Here is a 24,245-nt window from a genome sequence, read left to right as displayed (position 1 = left end):
AACAGGGACGTACTGTAAACACATTGCTCACTAACAGGGACGTACTGGAAACACATTGCTCACCAACAGGGACGTACTGGAAACACATTGCTCACTAACAGGGACGTACTGTAAACACATTGCTCACCAACAGGGACGTACTGGAAACACATTGCTCACTAACAGGGACGTACTGGAAACACATTGCTCACTAACAGGGACGTACTGTAAACACATTGCTCACCAACAGGGACGTACTGTAAACACATTGCTCACCAACAGGGACGTACTGTAAACACATTGCTCACCAACAGGGACGTACTGTAAACACATTGCTCACCAACAGGGACGTACTGTAAACACATTGCTCACCAACAGGGACGTACTGTAAACACATTGCTCACTAACAGGGACGTACTGGAAACACATTGCTCACCAACAGGGACGTACTGGAAACACATTGCTCACCAACAGGGACGTACTGGAAACACATTGCTCACTACCAGGGACGTACTGTAAACACATTGCTCACCAACAGGGACGTACTGTAAACACATTGCTCACTAACAGGGGCGTACTGGAAACACATTGCTCACCAACAGGGACGTACTGTAAACACATTGCTCACTAACAGGGACGTACTGTAAACACATTGTTCACTAACAGGGACGTACTGTAAACACATTGCTCACCAACAGGGACGTACTGTAAACACATTGCTCACCAACAGGGACGTACTGTAAACACATTGCTCACTAACAGGGACGTACTGTAAACACATTGCTCACCAACAGGGACGTACTGGAAACACATTGCTCACCAACAGGGACGTACTGTAAACACATTGCTCACTACCAGGGACGTACTGTAAACACATTGCTCACCAACAGGGACGTACTGTAAACACATTGCTCACCAACAGGGACGTACTGGAAACACATTGCTCACTAACAGGGACGTACTGGAAACACATTTGTGCCCAAAATGTGAGACAAATAAGCTTTTTGTGCTTACGGAAGATTTCTGGGATCTTTAATTTCAGCTCATGGACCATGGAACCAATACTTTACATGTTGTTTCTATTTCGGTGTAAATACCATTTCCAGATGGATGTTAATAATAAGACTTACGGTCTTCGAAGATGAGGCCCACTGTAGCCACGGACTCTCTGCTGAGCAGCATGATGGGATTGTCTCTGGAGGTCCGGGGGAAGGTCTGGGCCTGGCGGTTGGGCTCAAGCTGCAGGCGACGCCCCTCGTACAGGAGCTCCTGGTTGTGGACCGGGATACTGCACCGACGAGACAACAGCTCCTGGAAAAGAGTCGCCCTGGGGAGAGAGGTCAGAGGTTAAGGGTCAGCCTCTATCTCCCGGAGACGCATCGCCCTGGGGAGAGAGGTCAGAGGTTAAGGGTCAGCCTCCATCTCCCTGTGGACAGAGGAGGATCTGCAGTTTACAGAGAAATTGAATCACTCTGCGTGTATAGTGGGGTGCTTTATACTTGTTTTACACATTATAACGCATGTGTGAATTTGAAATGTTTTTTTTTTTTTGCATATCCCAACTCCCTCTGAGCCACCCTCGGATAGGGGGTTTACGGCCAGAGTCCTGGAGCAATTAGGGTTAAGTGCCTTGCTCAAGGGCACGTCGACAGATTTTTCACCTTGTTGGCTCGGGGATTAGAACTAGCGACCTTTAGGTTACTGGCCCAACACTCGAACCGCTAGGCTACATGCAGCTCGTCTGGGGTTATCAAGAGGTTTTTGTTTTGAATTACTACACTGAACAAAAATGTAAACAATTTCAAAGATTTTACTGAGTTACAGTTCATAGAAGGAAATCAGTCAATTGAAATAAATAAATTTGGCCCTAACCTATGGATTTCAAATGACTGGGCAGGGGCGCGGCCAAGGGTGGGCATAGGCCGACCCACTGGGGAGCCAGGCCCAGCCACTGGGGAGCCAGGCCCAGCCACTGGGGAGCCAGGCCCAGCCAATGGGGAGCCAGGCCCAACCAATGGGGAGCCAGGCCCAGCCACTGGGGAGCCAGGCCCGCCAGGCCCAACCAATGGGGAGCCAGGCCCAGCCACTGGGGAGCCAGGCCCAGCCACTCAGAATTAGTTTTTCCCCACAAAAGGGCTTTATTACAGACAGAAATACTCCTCAGAAATCCCCCTCCCCTTCCTCAGACGATCCCACAGGTGAAGAAGCCGGATGTGGAGACCCTGGGCTGGCGTGGTTACACGTGGTCTGCGGTTGTGAGGCCGGTTGGACGTACTGCCAAACTCAACTTCTTGATATGCCACACCTGTCAGGTGGATGGATTATCTTGGCAAAGGAGAAATGCTCACTAACAGGGATGTAAACAAATTTGTGCACAACATTTGAGAGAAATAAGCTTTTTGTGCGTATGGAAAATGTCCGGGATCTTTAATTTCAGCTCATGAAACATGGGACCAACACATGTTGCGTTTCTATTTTAGTTCAGTATATTGTTGTGATGAATTATTACTAGAACAACAGTGTAGTGTTCTTCACATGAAGAACAGACAGACAAAGACACAGTAGAAAGTAGAGGTGTGCCGATCTCCTCATACCCGTGCTCCTAATCCGTTTTATCACACTTGATACTCTATCGGATTTACTCGTGATCGGAAAAACCCGGAAGTGCGCGCTTTAAATACCGATAAAGCCCTACACCTCAAATGCACATTACTGCTCTACCACTCAGAGTGCATCTCAGAGCACATCGTTATGTTCCTTCAATAACATTACTGCTCTACCACTCAGAGTGCATCTCAGAGCACATCGTTATGTTCCTTCAATAACATTACTGCTCTACCACTCAGAGTGCATCTCAGAGCACATCGTTATGTTCCTTCAATAACATTACTGCTCTACCACTCAGAGTGCATCCCAGAGCACATCGTTATGTTCCTTCAATAACATTACTGCTCTACCACTCAGAGTGCATCTCAGAGCACATCGTTATGTTCCTTCAATAACATTACTGCTCTATCACTCAGAGTGCATCTCAGAGCACATCGTTATGTTCCTTCAATAACATTACTGCTCAACCACTCAGAGTGCATCTCAGAGCACATCGTTATGTTCCTTCAATAACATTACTGCTCTACCACTCAGAGTGCATCTCAGAGCACATCGTTATGTTCCTTCAATAACATTACTGCTCTACCACTCAGAGTGCATCTCAGAGCACATCGTTATGTTCCTTCAATAACATTACTGCTCTACCACTCAGAGTGCATCTCAGAGCACATCGTTATGTTCCTTCAATAACATTACTGCTCTATCACTCAGAGTGCATCTCAGAGCACATCGTTATGTTCCTTCAATAACATTACTGCTCTACAACTCAGAGTGCATCTCAGAGCACATCGTTATGTTCCTTCAATAACATCACTGCTCTATCACTCAGAGTGCATCTCAGAGCACATCGTTATGTTCCTTCAATAACATTACTGCTCTATCACTCAGAGTGCATCTCAGAGCACATCGTTATGTTCCTTCAATAACATTACTGCTCTACCACTCAGAGTGCATCTCAGAGCACATCGTTATGTTCCTTCAATAACATTACTGCTCTATCACTCAGAGTGCATCTCAGAGCACATCGTTATGTTCCTTCAATAACATTACTGCTCTACCACTCAGAGTGCATCTCAGAGCACATCGTTATGTTCCTTCAATAACATTACTGCTCTACCACTCAGAGTGCATCTCAGAGCACATCGTTATGTTCCTTCAATAACATTACTGCTCTACCACTCAGAGTGCATCTCAGAGCACATCGTTATGTTCCTTCAATAACATTACTGCTCTACCACTCAGAGTGCATCTCAGAGCACATCGTTATGTTCCTTCAATAACATTACTGCTCTACCACTCAGAGTGCATCTCAGAGCACATCGTTATGTTCCTTCAATAACATTACTGCTCTATCACTCAGAGTGCATCTCAGAGCACATCGTTATGTTCCTTCAATAACATTACTGCTCTACCACTCAGAGTGCATCTCAGAGCACATCGTTATGTTCCTTCAATAACATTACTGCTCTACCACTCAGAGTGCATCTCAGAGCACATCGTTATGTTCCTTCAATAACATTACTGCTCTACCACTCAGAGTGCATCTCAGAGCACATCGTTATGTTCCTTCAATAACATTACTGCTCTACCACTCAGAGTGCATCTCAGAGCACATCTTTATGTTCCTTCAATAACATTACTGCTCTACCACTCAGAGTGCATCTCAGAGCACATCGTTATGTTCCTTCAATAACATTACTGCTCTACCACTCAGAGTGCATCTCAGAGCACATCGTTATGTTCCTTCAATAACATTACTGCTCTACCACTCAGAGTGCATCTCAGAGCACATCGTTATGTTCCTTCAATAACATTACTGCTCTACCACTCAGAGTGCATCTCAGAGCACATCGTTATGTTCCTTCAATAACATTACTGCTCTACCACTCAGAGTGCATCTCAGAGCACATCGTTATGTTCCTTCAATAACATCACTGCTCTATCACTCAGAGTGCATCTCAGAGCACATCGTTATGTTCCTTCAATAACATTACTGCTCTACCACTCAGAGTGCATCTCAGAGCACATCGTTATGTTCCTTCAATAACATCACTGCTCTATCACTCAGAGTGCATCTCAGAGCACATCGTTATGTTCCTTCAATTACATTACTGCTCTACCACTCAGAGTGCATCTCAGAGCACATCGTTATGTTCCTTCAATAACATTACTGCTCTACCACTCAGAGTGCATCTCAGAGCACATCGTTATGTTCCTTCAATAACATTACTGCTCTACCACTCAGAGTGCATCTCAGAGCACATCGTTATGTTCCTTCAATAACATTACTGCTCTATCACTCAGAGTGCATCTCAGAGCACATCGTTATGTTCCTTCAATAACATCACTGCTCTATCACTCAGAGTGCATCTCAGAGCACATCGTTATGTTCCTTCAATAACATTACTGCTCTATCACTCAGAGTACATCTCAGAGCACATCGTTATGTTCCTTCAATAACATCACTGCTCTACCACTCAGAGTGCATCTCAGAGCACATCGTTATGTTCCTTCAATAACATTACTGCTCTACCACTCAGAGTGCATCTCAGAGCACATCGTTATGTTCCTTCAATAACATTACTGCTCTACCACTCAGAGTGCATCTCAGAGCACATCGTTATGTTCCTTCAATAACATTACTGCTCTACCACTCAGAGTGCATCTCAGAGCACATCGTTATGTTCCTTCAATAACATCACTGCTCTACCACTCAGAGTGCATCTCAGAGCACATCGTTATGTTCCTTCAATAACATTACTGCTCTATCACTCAGAGTGCATCTCAGAGCACATCGTTATGTTCCTTCAATAACATTACTGCTCTACCACTCAGAGTGCATCTCAGAGCACATCGTTATGTTCCTTCAATAACATTACTGCTCTACCACTCAGAGTGCATCTCAGAGCACATCGTTATGTTCCTTCAATAACATTACTGCTCTACCACTCAGAGTGCATCTCAGAGCACATCGTTATGTTCCTTCAATAACATTACTGCTCTACCACTCAGAGTGCATCTCAGAGCACATCGTTATGTTCCTTCAATAACATTACTGCTCTACCACTCAGAGTGCATCTCAGAGCACATCGTTATGTTCCTTCAATAACATTACTGCTCTACCACTCAGAGTGCATCTCAGAGCACATCGTTATGTTCCTTCAATAACATTACTGCTCTACCACTCAGAGTGCATCTCAGAGCACATCGTTATGTTCCTTCAATAACATTACTGCTCTATCACTCAGAGTGCATCTCAGAGCACATCGTTATGTTCCTTCAATAACATTACTGCTCTACCACTCAGAGTGCATCTCAGAGCACATCGTTATGTTCCTTCAATAACATTACTGCTCTACCACTCAGAGTGCATCTCAGAGCACATCATTATGTTCCTTCAATTACATTACTGCTCTATCACTCAGAGTGCATCTCAGAGCACATCGTTATGTTCCTTCAATAACATTACTGCTCTATCACTCAGAGTGCATCTCAAGACAACTCAGGAGTGGCTTCGGGACAAGTCTCTTAATTACATTTACATTTTTAGTCATTTAGCAGACGCTCTTATCCAGAGCGACTTACAGGAGCAATTAGGGTTAAGTGCCTTGCTTAAGGGCACATCAACAGATTTTTCACCTAGTCGGCTCGGGGATTAGAACCAGCGACCTTTCGGTTACTGGCACAATGCTCTTACCCACTAAGCTACCTGCCGCCCGATGTCCTTGAGTGGCCCAGCCAGAGCCCGCTATCATCCAGAAGGCAAGGTCAGTACAGGTGCATCAAAGCTGGGACCGAGAGACTGAAAAACAGCTTCTATCTCAAGGCCATCAGACTGTTAAATAGCCATCACTAGCACATTAGAGGCTGCTGCTGCCTATTGAAATCACTGGCCACTTTAAGAAATGGAACACCAGTCACTTTAATAATGTTTCCATATCTTGCACTACTCATCTCATATGTATATACTGTATTCTATTCTATAATATTCTACTGTATCTTAGTACATGCCGCTCTGTCATTGCTCGTCCATATATGTATATATTCTTAAATCCCATTCCTTACTAGTTTTGTGTGTATTGGGTATATGTTGACAAATTGTTAGATATTACTTGTTAGATATTACTGCACTGTCGGAGCTGGAAGCACAAGCATTTCACTACACCCGCTATAACATCTGCTAAACACGTGTATGTGACAAATAAAATGTGATTTGATCTGACTTGAACCCGACCGAACATCTCTGGAGAGACCTGAAAATAGCTGTGCAGCGACGCTCCCCATCCAACCTGACAGAGCTTGAGAGGATCTGCAGAGAGGAATGGGAGAAACTCCCCAAATACAGGTGTGCCAAGCTTGTAGCGTCATACCCAAGAAGACTCGAGGCTGTAATCGCTGCCAAAGGTGCTTCAACAAAGTACTGAGTAAAGGGTCTGAATACTTATGTAAATGTGATATTTCCGTTTTACATTTTTTATTATTTTGCCAAAATCTCTAAAAACCTTATTTTTGCTTTGTCATTATGGGGTATTGTGTGTAGATTGATGAGGGGAAAAAATTATGTAATCAATTTTAGAATAAGGCTGTAACGTAACAAAATGTGGAAAAAGTCAAGGGGTCTGAATACTTTCCGAATGCACTGTAGTATAGACTCACGTATTATACTGGTGGATGTATATGTAGTATAGACTCACGTATTATACTGGTGGATGTATATGTAGTACAGACTCACGTATTATACTGGTGGATGTATATGTAGTATAGACTCACGTATTATACTGGTGGATGTATATGTAGTATAGACTCACGTATTATACTGGTGGATGAATATGTAGTATAGACTCACGTATTATACTGGTGGATGTATATGTAGTACAGACTCACGTATTGTACTGGTGGATGTATATGTAGTGGAGACTCACGTATTATACTGGTGGATGTATATGTAGTACAGACTCACGTATTATACTGGTGGATGTATATGTAGTATAGACTCACGTATTATACTGGTGGATGTATATGTAGTATAGACTCACGTATTGTACTGGTGGATGTATATGTAGTATAGACTCACGTATTATACTGGTGGATGTATATGTAGTACAGACTCACGTATTATACTGGTGGATGTATATGTAGTGGAGACTCACGTATTATACTGGTGGATGTATATGTAGTACAGACTCACGTATTATACTGGTGGATGTATATGTAGTATAGACTCACGTATTATACTGGTGGATGTATATGTAGTATAGACTCACGTATTGTACTGGTGGATGTATATGTAGTATAGACTCACGTATTATACTGGTGGATGTATATGTAGTACAGACTCACGTATTATACTGGTGGATGTATATGTAGTACAGACTCACGTATTATACTGGTGGATGTATATGTAGTACAGACTCACGTATTATACTGGTGGATGTATATGTAGTATAGACTCACGTATTGTACTGGTGGATGTATATGTAGTACAGACTCACGTATTATACTGGTGGATGTATATGTAGTACAGACTCACGTATTATACTGGTGGATGTATATGTAGTACAAACTCACGTATTGTACTGGTGGATGTATATGTAGTACAGACTCACGTATTATACTGGTGGATGTATATGTAGTACAGACTCACGTATTATACTGGTGGATGTATATGTAGTACAGACTCACGTATTATACTGGTGGATGTATATGTAGTACAGACTCACGTATTGTACTGGTGGATGTATATGTAGTACAGACTCACGTATTATACTGGTGGATGTATATGTAGTACAGACTCACGTATTATACTGGTGGATGTATATGTAGTATAGACTCACGTATTATACTGGTGGATGTATATGTAGTACAGACTCACGTATTGTACTGGTGGATGTATATGTAGTACAGACTCACGTATTGTACTGGTGGATGTATATGTAGTATAGACTCACGTATTGTACTGGTGGATGTATATGTAGTACAGACTCGGTGGATGTATATGTAGTACAGACTCACATATTATACTGGTGGATGTATATGTAGTACAGACTCACGTATTATACTGGTGGATGTATATGTAGTATAGACTCACGTATTGTACTGGTGGATGTATATGTAGTATAGACTCACGTATTGTACTGGTGGATGTATATGTAGTACAGACTCACGTATTGTACTGGTGGATGTATATGTAGTACAGACTCACGTATTATACTGGTGGATGTATATGTAGTACAGACTCACGTATTATACTGGTGGATGTATATGTAGTATAGACTCACGTATTATACTGGTGGATGTATATGTAGTACAGACTCACGTATTGTACTGGTGGATGTATATGTAGTATAGACTCACGTATTATACTGGTGGATGTATATGTAGTACAGACTCACGTATTGTACTGGTGGATGTATATGTAGTATAGACTCACGTATTATACTGGTGGATGTATATGTAGTACAGACTCACGTATTGTACTGGTGGATGTATATGTAGTACAGACTCACGTATTATACTGGTGGATGTATATGTAGTACAGACTCACGTATTGTACTGGTGGATGTATATGTAGTACAGACTCACGTATTATACTGGTGGATGTATATGTAGTACAGACTCACGTATTATACTGGTGGATGTATATGTAGTATAGACTCACGTATTATACTGGTGGATGTATATGTAGTACAGACTCACGTATTGTACTGGTGGATGTATATGTAGTACAGACTCACGTATTGTACTGGTGGATGTATATGTAGTATAGACTCACGTATTGTACTGGTGGATGTATATGTAGTACAGACTCGGTGGATGTATATGTAGTACAGACTCACATATTATACTGGTGGATGTATATGTAGTACAGACTCACGTATTATACTGGTGGATGTATATGTAGTATAGACTCACGTATTGTACTGGTGGATGTATATGTAGTATAGACTCACGTATTGTACTGGTGGATGTATATGTAGTACAGACTCACGTATTGTACTGGTGGATGTATATGTAGTACAGACTCACGTATTATACTGGTGGATGTATATGTAGTACAGACTCACGTATTATACTGGTGGATGTATATGTAGTATAGACTCACGTATTATACTGGTGGATGTATATGTAGTACAGACTCACGTATTGTACTGGTGGATGTATATGTAGTATAGACTCACGTATTATACTGGTGGATGTATATGTAGTACAGACTCACGTATTGTACTGGTGGATGTATATGTAGTATAGACTCACGTATTATACTGGTGGATGTATATGTAGTACAGACTCACGTATTGTACTGGTGGATGTATATGTAGTACAGACTCACGTATTGTACTGGTGGATGTATATGTAGTATAGACTCACGTATTGTACTGGTGGATGTATATGTAGTACAGACTCACGTATTATACTGGTGGATGTATATGTAGTACAGACTCACGTATTATACTGGTGGATGTATATGTAGTATAGACTCACGTATTGTACTGGTGGATGTATATGTAGTACAGACTCACGTATTGTACTGGTGGATGTATATGTAGTATAGACTCACGTATTGTACTGGTGGATGTATATGTAGTATAGACTCACGTATTGTACTGGTGGATGTATATGTAGTACAGACTCACGTATTGTACTGGTGGATGTATATGTAGTACAGACTCACGTATTATACTGGTGGATGTATATGTAGTACAGACTCACGTATTATACTGGTGGATGTATATGTAGTATAGACTCACGTATTGTACTGGTGGATGTATATGTAGTATAGACTCACGTATTGTACTGGTGGATGTATATGTAGTACAGACTCACGTATTGTACTGGTGGATGTATATGTAGTACAGACTCACGTATTATACTGGTGGATGTATATGTAGTATAGACTCACGTATTGTACTGGTGGATGTATATGTAGTACAGACTCACGTATTATACTGGTGGATGTATATGTAGTATAGACTCACGTATTATACTGGTGGATGTATATGTAGTGGAGACTCACGTATTATACTGGTGGATGTATATGTAGTATAGACTCACGTATTGTACTGGTGGATGTATATGTAGTACAGACTCACGTATTATACTGGTGGATGTATATGTAGTATAGACTCACGTATTATACTGGTGGATGTATATGTAGTGGAGACTCACGTATTATACTGGTGGATGTATATGTAGTATAGACTCACGTATTGTACTGGTGGATGTATATGTAGTATAGACTCACGTATTGTACTGGTGGATGTATATGTAGTATAGACTCACGTATTATACTGGTGGATGTATATGTAGTATAGACTCACGTATTATACTGGTGGATGTATATGTAGTATAGACTCACATATTGTACTGGTGGATGTATATGTAGTATAGAGTCACGTATTATACTGGTGGATGTATATGTAGTACAGACTCACGTATTACACTGGTGGATATATATGTAGTACAGACTCACGTATTGTACTGGTGGATGTATATGTAGTGGAGACTCACGTATTATACTGGTGGATGTACATGTAGTACAGACTCACGTATTATACTGGTGGATGTATATGTAGTATAGACTCACGTATTATACTGGTGGATGTATATGTAGTACAGACTCACGTATTATACTGGTGGATGTATATGTAGTATAGACTCACGTATTATACTGGTGGATGTATATGTAGTACAGACTCACGTATTGTACTGGTGGATGTATATGTAGTATAGACTCACGTATTGTACTGGTGGATGTATATGTAGTATAGACTCACGTATTGTACTGGTGGATGTATATGTAGTACAGACTCACGTATTATACTGGTGGATGTATATGTAGTATAGACTCACGTATTATACTGGTGGATGTATATGTAGTACAGACTCACGTATTGTACTGGTGGATGTATATGTAGTATAGACTCACGTATTGTACTGGTGGATGTATATGTAGTATAGACTCACGTATTGTACTGGTGGATGTATATGTAGTACAGACTCACGTATTATACTGGTGGATGTATATGTAGTATAGACTCACGTATTATACTGGTGGATGTATATGTAGTATAGACTCACGTATTGTACTGGTGGATGTATATGTAGTATAGACTCACGTATTATACTGGTGGATGTATATGTAGTGGAGACTCACGTATTATACTGGTGGATGTATATGTAGTACAGACTCACGTATTATACTGGTGGATGTATATGTAGTATAGACTCACGTATTATACTGGTGGATGTATATGTAGTATAGACTCACGTATTGTACTGGTGGATGTATATGTAGTATAGACTCACGTATTGTACTGGTGGATGTATATGTAGTATAGACTCACGTATTGTACTGGTGGATGTATATGTAGTGGAGACTCACGTATTGTACTGGTGGATGTATATGTAGTGGAGAGTCGCCTGCTGCAGACTGAAGACCAACACCACGGTACGATGCAGGATATCACTGGTCTCAGCAAAGAACTGGTCAAAGCCCCAACACTTCTCCTGGTCAGCCTCCAAGATGTTGGCTAGCACTGGGGTCAGCAGGCTCTGGAGGCCCCTGGAGGAGAGAGAGAGAGAGAGAGAGAGAGAGAGAGAGAGAGAGAGAGGTTAGCCTCCAAGATGTTGGCTAGGACTGGGGTCAGCAGGCTCTGGAGGCCCCTGGAGGAGAGAGAGAGAGAGAGAGAGAGAGAGAGAGAGGTTAGCCTCCAAGATGTTGGCTAGCACTGGGGTCAGCAGGCTCTGGAGGCCCCTGGAGGAGAGAGAGAGAGAGAGAGGTTAGCTTCCAAGATGTTGGCTAGCACTGGGGTCAGCAGGCTCTGGAGGCCCCTGGAGGAGAGAGAGAGAGAGAGAGAGAGAGAGGTTAGCCTCCAAGATGTTGGCTAGCACTGGGGTCAGCAGGCTCTGGAGGCCCCTGGAGGAGAGAGAGAGAGAGAGAGAGAGAGAGAGACAGAGAGAGAGAGAGAGAGAGAGAGAGAGAGAGAGAGACAGAGAGAGAGAGAGAGAGGTTAGCCTCCAAGATGTTGGCTAGCACTGGGGTCAGCAGGCTCTGGAGGCCCCTGGAGGAGAGAGAGAGAGAGAGAGGTTAGCTTCCAAGATGTTGGCTAGCACTGGGGTCAGCAGGCTCTGGAGGCCCCTGGAGGAGAGAGAGAGAGAGAGAGAGAGAGAGGTTAGCCTCCAAGATGTTGGCTAGCACTGGGGTCAGCAGGCTCTGGAGGCCCCTGGAGGAGAGAGAGAGAGAGAGAGAGAGAGAGAGACAGAGAGAGAGAGGGAGAGAGAGAGAGAGAGAGAGAGAGAGACAGAGAGAGAGAGAGAGAGGTTAGCCTCCAAGATGTTGGCTAGCACTGGGGTCAGCAGGCTCTGGAGGCCCCTGGAGGAGGGAGAGAGAGAGAGAGGTTAGCCTCCAAGATGTTGGCTAGCACTGGGGTCAGCAGGCTCTGGAGGCCCCTGGAGGAGAGAGAGAGAGCGAGAGAGAGAGAGAGGTTAGCCTCCAAGATGTTGGCTAGGACTGGGGTCAGCAGGCTCTGGAGGCCCCCGGAGGTTAACGCTAAGGGGTTAGAGGTCAGCCTCTAATATGTTAGCCAGCACAGGCTCTGTAGGCCCCTGGAGAAGAGAGAGGTCAGAGGTCAGATTATTTACTAGTTTTAATGGACCAGAGGACCTACTTGGAAGAGCTGCAGTAGACAGGGTTAGAGGTAAGGAGGTAGAGGTCAGGGGTCAGAGGTAGAGGTCAGAGGTCAGGGGTAGAGGTCAGGGGTCAGGGGTAGAGGTCAGAGGTCAGGGGTAGAGGTCAGAGGTAAGGGGTCAGGGGTAGAGGTCAGGGGTAGAGGTCAGAGGTCAGGGGTCAGGGGTAGAGGTCAGAGGTCAGGGGTAGAGGTCAGAGGTCAGGGGTAGAGGTCAGGGGTCAGGGGTAGAGGTCAGAGGTCAGGGGTAGAGGTCAGGGGTAGACTAGACTACGTACTTGGACAGGTTGCAGGAGACAGGCATCTCTGTGCTCCACTCAATCTTCCCGTTCTCAAACTTCTGCTGCCCTGAGACGGTTCCTGAGGGCTTCTCTGTGATGATCTTATACCTGATGGGAGAACAGGACAACAGCGTCACTATACATAACCTTCCTCTCCTATTTCTGCCTTATTGGATTTACAGAGGAAAGATGGAAGAGAGAGGTCCTGAAATAGCATTGGGCCGATTTGAACCCATGCTGCAGCGGTAGCTATTTACAGTGCATTCAGAAAGTATTCAGACCTCTTGACTTTCTCCACATTTTGTTATGTTACAGCCTTATTCTAAAATGTATCAAATTGTTTTTTCCCCCCTCATCAATCTACACACAATACCCCATAATGACAAAGCAAAAACTGGTTTTTAGATTTTTTTTCAGCAAATAACTCATTTCCATAAGTATTCAGAACCTTTAATCTCAGTACTTAGTTGAAGCACCTTTGGCAGCGATTACAGCCTCTAGTCTTCTTGGGTTTGACGCTACAAGCTTGGCACATCTGTATTTGGGGAGTTTCTCCCATTCTTCTCTGCAAATCCTCTCAGGCTCTGTCAGGATGGATTGGGAGCGTCGCTGCACAGCTATTTTCAGGTCTCTCCAGAGATGTTCAATCAGTTTCAAGTCCGGGCTCTGGCTGGGCCACTCAAGGACATTCAGAGACTTGTCCCAAAGCCACTCCTGTGTTGTGTCTTGGCTGTGTGCTTAGGGTTGTTGTCCTGTTGGAAGGTGAACGTTCACCCCAGTCTGAGGTCCTGAGCGCTCTGGAGCAGGTTTTCATCAAGGATCTCTCTGTACTTTGCTCCGTTCATCTTTCCCTCGATCCTGACTAGTCTCCCAGTCCCTGCCGCTGAAAAACATCCCCACAGCATGATGCTGCCACCACCATGCTTCACCGTAGGGATGGTGCCAGGTTTCCTCCAGACGTGACGCTTGGCATTCAGGCCAAAGAGTTCAATCTTGGTTTCATCAGACCAGAGAATCTTGATTCTCATAGTCTGAGAATACTTTAGGTGCCTTTTGGCAACCTCCAAGCGGGCTGCCAAGTGCTTTTTACAGATTTTTATAATCCTGTCTCGGAGCTCTACTGACAATTCCTTCGACCTCATGGGTTGGTGTTTGCTCTGACATGCACTGTCAACTGTGGGAACTTATATAGACAGGTGTGTGCCTTTCCAAATCATGTCCAATCAATTGAATTTACCACAGGTGGACTCCAATGAAGTTGTAGAAACATCTCAAGGATGATCAATGGAAACAGGATGCACCTGAGCTCAATTTTCGAGTCTCATAGCAAAGGGTCTGAATACTTAAGTAAATACATATTTTATTGTATTTAAAAAAAATACATTACCAACAATTTCTAAAAACCTGTTTTCGCTTTGTCATTATGGGGTATTTGGTGTAGACTGATGAGGAAATTTTTTATTTAATCAATTTTAGAATAAGGCTGTAACATAACAAAATGTGGAAAAAGTCAAGGGGTCTGAATACTTTCCCAATGCACTGTGTGAGACTATGTTTATCTGGTCTCCTGCAGGAAGGTGTGTGTGTTCCGAAGGCAGCGGCTTAGACCACCCTAGGTCACCAGGATGTAGTTCTTAGACCACTAGACCACCCTAGGTCATCAGGATGTAGTTCTTAGACCACTAGACCACCCTAGGTCATCAGGATGTAGTTATTAGACCACTAGACCACCCTCGGTCACCAGGATGTAGTTCTTAGACCACCCTAGGTCACCAGGATGTAGTTAGACCACTAGACCACCCTAGGTCACCAGGATGTAGTTCTTAGACCACCCTAGGTCACCAGGACGTAGTTCTTAGACCACTAGACCACCCTAGGTCACCAGGACGTAGTTCTTACATGACTTCCTTGTTCCTGCGTGGTCCTTCGAAGGGCCTGAAGGGGAGTGACCCGGTAGCAGCGTGGAAGAAGGTCACTCCGATGCTCCACAGGTCAACCGTCGCACCATACTTCTTCTGGTGCTCTTTCCTCAGCACGGCACGCTCATACATATCAGGGTGCTGTTCGATACAAACAGAGAAACAACAAAGGCATGTTGAGGTCATGTCCATAGCACGTCATTCCTCCTAGATCAGTAAAGGGCCCTACTGTAGGTGAGAGGTTAGAGGTCGGAGGGCAGGAGACTCACCAGATATTCCTCGGTGCCGTAAAGAGAGACAAACTGTTCATCATCTTCTAGTTCTCTGGCTGCTCCGAAGTCCGTCAGCTTATAGACAGACCTCCCGTCCTCACCGATGACACGCATGATGTTGCCTGGTTTGATGTCGCGGTGCACGATACCATACTCTCTGAGGTGGTTCATACCGGCTACTGTTAATACACAGGGCAGTGTTATTACAGTCATATTACCACCTCAACACAGAGCAGTGTTACAGTCAACCTACAGGACAGTAACACTACCAGTCAACCTAACACTGTAACATACAGGACAGTAACACTACCAGTCAACCTAACACTGTAACATACAGGACAGTAACTACCAGTCAACCTACCACTGTAACATACAGGACAGTAACACTACCAGTCAACCTAACACTGTAACATACAGGACAGTAACACTACCAGTCAACCTAACACTGTAACATACAGGACAGTAACTACCAGTCAACCTAACACTGTAACATACAGGACAGTAACACTACCAGTCAACCTAACACTGTAACATACAGGACAGTAACTACCAGTCAACCTAACACTGTAACATACAGGACAGTAACTACCAGTCAACCTAACACTGTAACATACAGGACAGTAACACTACCAGTCAACCTAACACTGTAACATACAGGACAGTAACTACCAGTCAACCTAACACTGTAACATACAGGACAGTAACTACCAGTCAACCTAACACTGTAACATACAGGACAGTAACTACCAGTCAACCTAACACTATAACATACAGGACAGTAACTACCAGTCAACCTAACACTGTAACATACAGGACAGTAACTACCAGTCAACCTAACACTGTAACATACAGGACAGTAACTACCAGTCAACCTAACACTGTAACATACAGGACAGTAACACTACCAGTCAACCTAACACTGTAACATACAGGACAGTAACTACCAGTCAACCTAACACTGTAACATACAGGACAGTAACTACCAGTCAACCTAACACTGTAACATACAGGACAGTAACACTACCGGTCAACCTAACACTGTAACATACAGGACAGTAACACTACCAGTCAACCTAACACTGTAACATACAGGACAGTAACACTACCAGTCAACCTAACACTGTAACATACAGGACAGTAACACTACCAGTCAACCTAACACTAACATACAGGACAGTAACACTACCAGTCAACCTAACACTGTAACATACAGGACAGTAACACTACCAGTCAACCTAACACTGTAACACACAGGACAGTAACTACCAGTCAACCTAACACTAACATACAGGACAGTAACTACCAGTCAACCTAACACTGTAACATACAGGACAGTAACTACCAGTCAACCTAACACTGTAACATACAGGACAGTAACTACCAGTCAACCTAACACTGTAACATACAGGACAGTAACACTACCAGTCAACCTAACACTGTAACACACAGGACAGTAACACTACCAGTCAACCTAACACTGTAACATACAGGACAGTAACTGCCAGTCAACCTAACACTGTAACACACAGGACAGTAACTACCAGTCAACCTAACACTGTAACATACAGGACAGTAACTACCAGTCAACCTAACACTGTAACACACAGGACAGTAACTACCAGTCAACCTAACACTAACACACAGGACAGTAACTACCAGTCAACCTAACACTGTAACACACAGGACAGTAACTACCAGTCAACCTAACACTGTAACATACAGGACAGTAACTACCAGTCAACCTAACACTGTAACATACAGGACAGTAACTACCAGTCAACCTAACACTGTAACATACAGGACAGTAACTACCAGTCAACCTAACACTGTAACATACAGGACAGTAACACTACCAGTCAACCTAACACTGTAACATACAGGACAGTAACACTACCAGTCAACCTAACACTGTAACATACAGGACAGTAACTACCAGTCAACCTAACACTGTAACATACAGGACAGTAACTACCAGTCAACCTAACACTGTAACATACAGGACAGTAACACTACCAGTCAACCTAACACTGTAACATACAGGACAGTAACTACCAGTCAACCTAACACTATAACATACAGGACAGTAACTACCAGTCAACCTAACACTATAACATACAGGACAGTAACTACCAGTCAACCTAACACTGTAACATACAGGACAGTAACACTACCAGTCAACCTAACACTGTAACATACAGGACAGTAACTACCAGTCAACCTAACACTGTAACATACAGGACAGTAACACTACCAGTCAACCTAACACTGTAACACACAGGACAGTAACTACCAGTCAACCTAACACTGTAACATACAGGACAGTAACACTACCAGTCAACCTAACACTGTAACACACAGGACAGTAACACTACCAGTCAACCTAACACTGTAACATACAGGACAGTAACACTACCAGTCAACCTAACACTGTAACATACAGGACAGTAACTACCAGTCAACCTAACACTGTAACATACAGGACAGTAACACTACCAGTCAACCTAACACTGTAACATACAGGACAGTAACTACCAGTCAACCTAACACTGTAACATACAGGACAGTAACACTACCAGTCAACCTAACACTGTAACATACAGGACAGTAACACTACCAGTCAACCTAACACTGTAACATACAGGACAGTAACACTACCAGTCAACCTAACACTGTAACATACAGGACAGTAACACTACCAGTCAACCTAACACTGTAACATACAGGACAGTAACACTACCAGTCAACCTAACACTGTAACATACAGGACAGTAACTACCAGTCAACCTAACACTGTAACATACAGGACAGTAACACTACCAGTCAACCTAACACTGTAACATACAGGACAGTAACTACCAGTCAACCTAACACTGTAACATACAGGACAGTAACTACCAGTCAACCTAACACTGTAACATACAGGACAGTAACACTACCAGTCAACCTAACACTAACACACAGGACAGTAACACTACCAGTCAACCTAACACTGTAACACACAGGACAGTAACACTACCAGTCAACCTAACACTGTAACATACAGGACAGTAACTACCAGTCAACCTAACACTGTAACATACAGGACAGTAACACTACCAGTCAACCTAACACTGTAACATACAGGACAGTAACTACCAGTCAACCTAACACTGTAACATACAGGACAGTAACTACCAGTCAACCTAACACTGTAACATACAGGACAGTAACACTACCAGTCAACCTAACACTGTAACATACAGGACAGTAACACTACCAGTCAACCTAACACTGTAACATACAGGACAGTAACTACCAGTCAACCTAACACTGTAACATACAGGACAGTAACACTACCAGTCAACCTAACACTAACATACAGGACAGTAACTACCAGTCAACCTAACACTAACATAAAGGACAGTAACTACCAGTCAACCTAACACTGTAACATACAGGACAGTAACACTACCAGTCAACCTAACACTGTAACATACAGGACAGTAACACTACCAGTCAACCTAACACTGTAACATACAGGACAGTAACTACCAGTCAACCTAACACTGTAACATACAGGACAGTAACTACCAGTCAACCTAACACTGTAACATACAGGACAGTAACTACCAGTCAACCTAACACTGTAACATACAGGACAGTAACTACCAGTCAACCTAACACTGTAACATACAGGACAGTAACTACCAGTCAACCTAACACTGTAACATACAGGACAGTAACTACCAGTCAACCTAACACTATAACATACAGGACAGTAACTACCAGTCAACCTAACACTGTAACATACAGGACAGTAACACTACCAGTCAACCTAACACTGCAACATACAGGACAGTAACTACCAGTCAACCTAACACTGTAACATACAGGACAGTAACACTACCAGTCAACCTAACACTGTAACATACAGGACAGTAACTACCAGTCAACCTAACACTGTAACACACAGGACAGTAACACTACCAGTCAACCTAACACTGTAACATACAGGACAGTAACACTACCAGTCAACCTAACACTGTAACATACAGGACAGTAACTACCAGTCAACCTAACACTGTAACACACAGGACAGTAACTACCAGTCAACCTAACACTGTAACATACAGGACAGTAACACTACCAGTCAACCTAACACTGTAACATACAGGACAGTAACTACCAGTCAACCTAACACTGTAACATACAGGACAGTAACTACCAGTCAACCTAACACTAACATACAGGACAGTAACTACCAGTCAACCTAACACTAACATACAGGACAGTAACTACCAGTCAACCTAGCACTGTAACATACAGGACAGTAACACTACCAGTCAACCTAACACTGTAACATACAGGACAGTAACACTACCAGTCAACCTAACACTGTAACACACAGGACAGTAACTACCAGTCAACCTAACACTGTAACATACAGGACAGTAACTACCAGTCAACCTAACACTGTAACATACAGGACAGTAACACTACCAGTCAACCTAACACTGTAACACACAGGACAGTAACTACCAGTCAACCTAACACTGTAACACACAGGACAGTAACTACCAGTCAACCTAACACTGTAACACACAGGACAGTAACTACCAGTCAACCTAACACTGTAACATACAGGACAGTAACTACCAGTCAACCTAACACTGTAACATACAGGACAGTAACACTACCAGTCAACCTAACACTGTAACATACAGGACAGTAACTACCAGTCAACCTAACACTGTAACATACAGGACAGTAACTACCAGTCAACCTAACACTGTAACATACAGGACAGTAACACTACCGGTCAACCTAACACTGTAACATACAGGACAGTAACACTACCAGTCAACCTAACACTGTAACATACAGGACAGTAACACTACCAGTCAACCTAACACTGTAACATACAGGACAGTAACACTACCAGTCAACCTAACACTAACATACAGGACAGTAACACTACCAGTCAACCTAACACTGTAACATACAGGACAGTAACACTACCAGTCAACCTAACACTGTAACACACAGGACAGTAACTACCAGTCAACGTAACACTGCAACATACAGGACAGTAACTACCAGTCAACGTAACACTGCAACATACAGGACAGTAACTACCAGTCAACCTAACACTGTAACATACAGGACAGTAACTACCAGTCAACCTAACACTGTAACATACAGGACAGTAACTACCAGTCAACCTAACACTGTAACATACAGGACAGTAACTACCAGTCAACCTAACACTGTAACATACAGGACAGTAACATTACCAGTCAACCTAACACTGTAACATACAGGACAGTAACTACCAGTCAACCTAACACTGTAACATACAGGACAGTAACTACCAGTCAACCTAACACTGTAACATACAGGACAGTAACTACCAGTCAACCTAACACTGTAACATACAGGACAGTAACACTACCAGTCAACCTAACACTGTAACACACAGGACAGTAACACTACCAGTCAACCTAACACTGTAACATACAGGACAGTAACTGCCAGTCAACCTAACACTGTAACACACAGGACAGTAACTACCAGTCAACCTAACACTGTAACATACAGGACAGTAACTACCAGTCAACCTAACACTGTAACACACAGGACAGTAACTACCAGTCAACCTAACACTAACACACAGGACAGTAACTACCAGTCAACCTAACACTGTAACACACAGGACAGTAACTACCAGTCAACCTAACACTGTAACATACAGGACAGTAACTACCTGTCAACCTAACACTGTAACATACAGGACAGTAACTACCAGTCAACCTAACACTGTAACATACAGGACAGTAACTACCAGTCAACCTAACACTGTAACATACAGGACAGTAACACTACCAGTCAACCTAACACTGTAACATACAGGACAGTAACACTACCAGTCAACCTAACACTGTAACATACAGGACAGTAACTACCAGTCAACCTAACACTGTAACATACAGGACAGTAACTACCAGTCAACCTAACACTGTAACATACAGGACAGTAACACTACCAGTCAACCTAACACTGTAACATACAGGACAGTAACTACCAGTCAACCTAACACTATAACATACAGGACAGTAACTACCAGTCAACCTAACACTATAACATACAGGACAGTAACTACCAGTCAACCTAACACTGTAACATACAGGACAGTAACACTACCAGTCAACCTAACACTGTAACATACAGGACAGTAACTACCAGTCAACCTAACACTGTAACATACAGGACAGTAACACTACCAGTCAACCTAACACTGTAACACACAGGACAGTAACTACCAGTCAACCTAACACTGTAACATACAGGACAGTAACACTACCAGTCAACCTAACACTGTAACACACAGGACAGTAACACTACCAGTCAACCTAACACTGTAACATACAGGACAGTAACACTACCAGTCAACCTAACACTGTAACATACAGGACAGTAACTACCAGTCAACCTAACACTGTAACATACAGGACAGTAACACTACCAGTCAACCTAACACTGTAACATACAGGACAGTAACTACCAGTCAACCTAACACTGTAACATACAGGACAGTAACACTACCAGTCAACCTAACACTGTAACATACAGGACAGTAACACTACCAGTCAACCTAACACTGTAACATACAGGACAGTAACACTACCAGTCAACCTAACACTGTAACATACAGGACAGTAACACTACCAGTCAACCTAACACTGTAACATACAGGACAGTAACACTACCAGTCAACCTAACACTGTAACATACAGGACAGTAACTACCAGTCAACCTAACACTGTAACATACAGGACAGTAACACTACCAGTCAACCTAACACTGTAACATACAGGACAGTAACTACCAGTCAACCTAACACTGTAACATACAGGACAGTAACTACCAGTCAACCTAACACTGTAACATACAGGACAGTAACACTACCAGTCAACCTAACACTAACACACAGGACAGTAACACTACCAGTCAACCTAACACTGTAACACACAGGACAGTAACACTACCAGTCAACCTAACACTGTAACATACAGGACAGTAACTACCAGTCAACCTAACACTGTAACATACAGGACAGTAACACTACCAGTCAACCTAACACTGTAACATACAGGACAGTAACTACCAGTCAACCTAACACTGTAACATACAGGACAGTAACTACCAGTCAACCTAACACTGTAACATACAGGACAGTAACTACCAGTCAACCTAACACTGTAACATACAGGACAGTAACACTACCAGTCAACCTAACACTGTAACATACAGGACAGTAACACTACCAGTCAACCTAACACTGTAACATACAGGACAGTAACTACCAGTCAACCTAACACTGTAACATACAGGACAGTAACACTACCAGTCAACCTAACACTAACATACAGGACAGTAACTACCAGTCAACCTAACACTAACATAAAGGACAGTAACTACCAGTCAACCTAACACTGTAACATACAGGACAGTAACACTACCAGTCAACCTAACACTGTAACATACAGGACAGTAACACTACCAGTCAACCTAACACTGTAACATACAGGACAGTAACTACCAGTCAACCTAACACTGTAACATACAGGACAGTAACTACCAGTCAACCTAACACTGTAACATACAGGACAGTAACTACCAGTCAACCTAACACTGTAACATACAGGACAGTAACTACCAGTCAACCTAACACTGTAACATACAGGACAGTAACTACCAGTCAACCTAACACTGTAACATACAGGACAGTAACTACCAGTCAACCTAACACTATAACATACAGGACAGTAACTACCAGTCAACCTAACACTGTAACATACAGGACAGTAACACTACCAGTCAACCTAACACTGCAACATACAGGACAGTAACTACCAGTCAACCTAACACTGTAACATACAGGACAGTAACACTACCAGTCAACCTAACACTGTAACATACAGGACAGTAACTACCAGTCAACCTAACACTGTAACACACAGGACAGTAACACTACCAGTCAACCTAACACTGTAACATACAGGACAGTAACACTACCAGTCAACCTAACACTGTAACATACAGGACAGTAACTACCAGTCAACCTAACACTGTAACACACAGGACAGTAACTACCAGTCAACCTAACACTGTAACATACAGGACAGTAACACTACCAGTCAACCTAACACTGTAACATACAGGACAGTAACTACCAGTCAACCTAACACTGTAACATACAGGACAGTAACTACCAGTCAACCTAACACTAACATACAGGACAGTAACTACCAGTCAACCTAACACTAACATACAGGACAGTAACTACCAGTCAACCTAGCACTGTAACATACAGGACAGTAACACTACCAGTCAACCTAACACTGTAACATACAGGACAGTAACACTACCAGTCAACCTAACACTGTAACACACAGGACAGTAACTACCAGTCAACCTAACACTGTAACATACAGGACAGTAACTACCAGTCAACCTAACACT

At 42.9% G+C, this 24,245-nt stretch overlaps 1 protein-coding gene across 1 annotated transcript in view; it reads right to left on the bottom strand.

The window, feature by feature from the left end:
• LOC311114308 (serine/threonine-protein kinase TBK1-like) overlaps window positions 1-24,245 on the bottom strand; it is a 73,390-nt gene that overhangs the window by 31,220 nt on the left and 17,925 nt on the right. The window contains exons 3-7 of the mRNA XM_084189572.1: window positions 15,741-15,922; window positions 15,452-15,612; window positions 13,550-13,660; window positions 11,969-12,148; window positions 1,110-1,306 (exon numbers count right to left, since the gene is read on the bottom strand). Of these exons, the coding sequence (XP_084045698.1) occupies window positions 1,110-1,306; window positions 11,969-12,148; window positions 13,550-13,660; window positions 15,452-15,612; window positions 15,741-15,922 (831 nt within the window). The remainder of the gene's footprint in view (window positions 1-1,109; window positions 1,307-11,968; window positions 12,149-13,549; window positions 13,661-15,451; window positions 15,613-15,740; window positions 15,923-24,245) is intronic.

Source organism: Coregonus lavaretus, assembly GCF_964263955.1.
Source record: "Coregonus lavaretus genome assembly, contig: HAP1_SCAFFOLD_2113, whole genome shotgun sequence".
Classification (NCBI taxonomy): domain Eukaryota; kingdom Metazoa; phylum Chordata; class Actinopteri; order Salmoniformes; family Salmonidae; genus Coregonus; species Coregonus lavaretus.
This window is presented reverse-complemented; position numbering and strand designations above follow the sequence as displayed.